Below are 4,074 nucleotides of genomic sequence, written 5' to 3' on the forward strand. Positions count from 1 at the left end.
TGTATCCTCACGTCTCAATTTCCTAATCGTTACATTTTGTTCTCTAATCGGTTTCTGACTTCTAGGCAAACAAGTGGAATAGTTTGCGCACAAACCCAGTGCACACAAACTGCGACCAGAAGGAGTGATCCCATACGTCCGACCGCGAAACCAATAAATTTCAGTAATGCCTCCAATGTCTTCAACATCTCCTTCATCTACAGCACATGGCAGTGTTAGTGAGTTTCCAACGAAGGCAGACACTTTGTTTTCGATTTTCATCTCTGGTGAGATTTTCGGTTTGCATGCCGGATCCGACTGATTAATCCAGATTGACTTCCACTGTTCGTCCACAACCCGGTCTCCACACTCTGCCGTGCATACATAGTTACCTTGATCTTTGCACTTAAAATCCGGGATAGTAAGAGTATCTCCATGGCAACTAGACGACTCCTTTGCGAACTCGCCAGTCGTTAGAGCTGCCCGACGCCACCGAACGTTACGAAGTTGTTTATCACATTGCATACAATTTATAACGACAGTCTGGCCGGTACTATTAACCATAATCAATTCCACATCGGATATTGAAGGGTCATGTGACTTCCGGTATGGATACACAGGGCAGACACCCGGATGTGTAGGTGCAACTACACAAAGACAATAGACGCGACATCGTCACACTGCGACTATGGATTACCATACCATTAAGTGATGTAATGTTCGGCGATATGTTGCAACCGAAATCTGAAAAATGAGAAAGAGAAATGAGAGTGTGACGTCACACGCGAAAATGTTTCAAGCCGACTCACCTGCAGCCGCAACGTGCGGAAGAAAGTACAACGGAAGCAAAGTGCAAACGAAAACTAAAATAGAGAAACGCACACCAGCCGCGTACATTGCATTGAAACTACACCCGAAAGTACAAGGTCCCGTATGTTATGTGTAGACAATGTACGCGCGCGCGCGCGCGCGCGAGTGTGTGTGTGTTGCGATTGGTATGTGTGACAAACTTTGACACCCCGCCCTTACCCATCAGTGTCATACACAATTTCCATTTATAGTACAAACGTTTGTTTAGTCATAACAAACTCTACAGCCAATGTTTGTGTGGCTAGATGAGCAATGCCATGGATACCCGGATAAAAACCGGATATACGTTAACGTCATAGCTGTTAGTTTAAACACCCACTTATGTTGTCCAACAACAGTTAATCGATTCAATAATTAATTGACAAAACAACAACATTGGGTGTATGTGGAAACGAATTGTTGTCGTCTGGTGGCTTGCATGGAAACAAGGATGTGGATACAATGAAGTATGGACAACAACAGATGGTTGAAAGGAGGAAGACTAATTCTAAGTAGATAAGCAAGCGGAGAGCCAAAACAGTTTGTGTAAGGCCAACTTTTAGTCCAAGTTGTTACTTGGTTAGACAAAGGTATGCAGAAATTGGTGATGCGTGTGTGTGGCAACTGTGTGTGTGGCAACTGTGTGTGTGTGTGTGTGTGTGTGTGTGTGTGTGTGTGTGTGTGTGTGTGTGTGTGTGTGTGTGTGTGTGTGTGAGCACTGGGTGTCAACAGTTTGATTGCCAAGAAGTAAATCGACTAACTTCAAAAATAATTTTAATTTAATTAAATAAATTACTCAAATAGTGACGAGGGAAGACAACCACTAGACTTATACAAACCACAAACACACTACAGACTGTTGCAAAAGTGTAGCACAATCGCAACATCGTTGAACGTGTTCACCACATACTCAAGAGACAAACACATTACATACACTCGCTACTAGGTGAATTATCAGTCATTGTTATCAACCAGACAACAGTTCTGTAAACAAGCCTTTTACATCTCGTTGTATTTGTGACAAAATTTGTGACAAAATTTGTAGCAATTCGACTGAAATAGCAAACTTGCCAGATAATACATCAAATGTGCTTATCGCCTAAGTATCATTGTCAGCTAAATAGATGGCCCAAATGAGCCAGTTGTGCAGTTTAGCCGTTACAGTACCAAATGCTACTCACCGCATATAAAAATCGATAACTAATGACTAAGTGTAGCTCCGACGAGCTACACGATTACGAACGGAAACGAACGTTTATCAAAATCGAGAAACTTTACAGAAATGGTCACAGAATTCAGAACTCCGGTATCACAGCTGAGCAGCGGCAAGAAGTTCCTCGCACGTTCTCTTGTACACCCACGTGTCTCCCTTCACCCTCTTTCGTCTCACACCGACGAGATCCATCCTGGGGAGGAGACACACCTCGAGATCAAACGCTAAATCAACTTTCCTTGTTACCGGATGAATCATCTTGCATCGAATGAAGAATCCCTTAATTCTATACGGGATGTTCCTCTCTTTGACGACTCGCTCCAACTCGGAGAGCACGTGGTGAGCCGAACGTGTTGACGTTGATGAGACGTCGTATAAGCCTTTGAGCTTTCTGGGTACCAACGGGGATGACGATGACCCTAACTTTGCTCGGAGTTTACCAAAGAGGCCCTTGCCACGTCGTTGCATGCTCGCCGATGGCGTCAATGGTGGCGATCCGTTCATCGTTGGTGACTCGCCGAGTCGATCGAGTTCCGTGTCGACGGACGCGGCTCGGGCACGAGCGTCGGCAGTCAATGGTGGGAGAGTGTGTGTCTTACGATCGACGCTTACGGTTGCTCCGGACAACGCATTCATTCTTGTCATGTCGATCGAGTGAGACCGAATGACGGACCCGAAGTCGGGTTGCAGAGTCTTGACCTTATTCACTGGTGTCATCTGTACCTTCTTCCGCAGCATCACTGGACTCTGAGCTTCGACCTCGGACGGGATATCCGGAAGGGAATCGCGTGAAAAATAGAGATCGAACGGTGACGAAGGCAACGAGATGCTTGGCGGTCGCATAGCGCGAGAAACTATGGGAGAAGCGAGTGGCGCAATCATCTTCAGTCGTGGCGTCTTCCCATTTTGTTTCATCTTGACGAGGAGGAGATAGACGGCCGTTTGATGGTCAAACTTCCACTGCTTTATCTGTTCCAACATGAGTTCCTTTGAAATCGAATAGCGAAGTGACATCTCGGCGATACAATCGGAATCGGGATCCGTGCCGTCGCGATGAATCGATTGCCAAGGGACAGGCACGCCATACGTCTGACACACCCACGGATGACACAACAATTCCTTGATCGTGATTCTCTTCTTCGGATGCGTCTGCATCATCTCGCTGAGAATCTTCACACTCCCGTGCGTCAACCAATCGGGAATCTCGTATTTCCCACGTTGTATCAACCGATACAAATACGCCGTGTTGTCGTCGTCGAACGGAAGGAACCCGCACAGCAACGCATACAGCAACACTCCAAGACTCCAAACATCAGCCTCAGTCCCAAGATACGGGTTACCAGTAATCAACTCAGGCGCTGCGTAGGCGGGACTCCCACAGCAAGTATGCAGTGGATCTCCAATGTCACTGGGATGCGCCACCAAACCGAAATCAATCAACTTGATCTGGTTATTCTCGTCCAGCAGCAAGTTCTCCGGTTTCAAATCGCGGTGCGCGTACCCGGCATCATGCACGTAAGCGACAGCAGCCAATATCTGACGGAAGAACTGCCGCGCTTCCGGTTCCTTCAATCGATCGCGGGCAACAATGTAGTCGAAAACCTCGCCTCCTGGCGCGTGTTCCAGCACCATGAATATTTTCTCCTCCGTCTCGATGACCTGATACAGCTGACAGATGTTCTGATGACGCAGTTTCTTGAGCGTTTCGATCTCCAATCGCGCGCGCGGCAAATCGTGCCCCAAACCGGCCTTATCCATGATCTTTATGGCTACTGGCTCGCCGGTTAGACGGTGCTCGCCGAGTTTCACCTTGGCAAAGCCTCCTGAGCCGATGGTTTCTTTCACGACGTAGTAATCGTCGAGGGGCGGATAGCGCGAGCTCATTCTGTTGTCTTTTTCGTCTCGTTGGCGGGTGCTGATGCGTCAGAGGAGGAGGCTGTGAATGAGAGGACGGAGAGCTGTTGACGTTAGTAAATTGGAAGGCCCGGAATGGCTTCAAATAGCAACAGGAAAGCCCTGTGAATGAGGGAAGG

The 4,074-nt window shown here is 47.4% G+C and overlaps 2 protein-coding genes across 2 annotated transcripts in view; both read right to left on the minus strand.

Annotated features, from left to right (window-relative positions):
• LOC134181429 (uncharacterized) overlaps positions 1-889 on the minus strand; it is a 6,342-nt gene extending 5,453 nt beyond the window's left edge. Inside the window, exons 1-3 of the mRNA XM_062648706.1 lie at positions 789-889; positions 682-723; positions 1-626 (exon numbers count right to left, since the gene is read on the minus strand). The exon at positions 1-626 is cut by the window's left edge and continues 85 nt beyond it. Coding sequence (XP_062504690.1) covers positions 1-626; positions 682-723; positions 789-876 — 756 coding nt within the window. The 5' untranslated portion in view covers positions 877-889. The remainder of the gene's footprint in view (positions 627-681; positions 724-788) is intronic.
• Positions 890-1,810: 921 nt separating this feature from the next.
• On the minus strand, positions 1,811-4,074 carry LOC134180978 (maternal embryonic leucine zipper kinase-like). Its single transcript, XM_062648155.1, has one exon. The coding sequence runs from the start codon at positions 3,923-3,925 to the stop codon at positions 2,138-2,140; it is 1,788 nt and encodes a 595-aa protein (XP_062504139.1). The 5' UTR covers positions 3,926-4,074; the 3' UTR covers positions 1,811-2,137.

This window comes from Corticium candelabrum, chromosome 6 (assembly GCF_963422355.1).
Source record: "Corticium candelabrum chromosome 6, ooCorCand1.1, whole genome shotgun sequence".
Taxonomy (NCBI): domain Eukaryota; kingdom Metazoa; phylum Porifera; class Homoscleromorpha; order Homosclerophorida; family Plakinidae; genus Corticium; species Corticium candelabrum.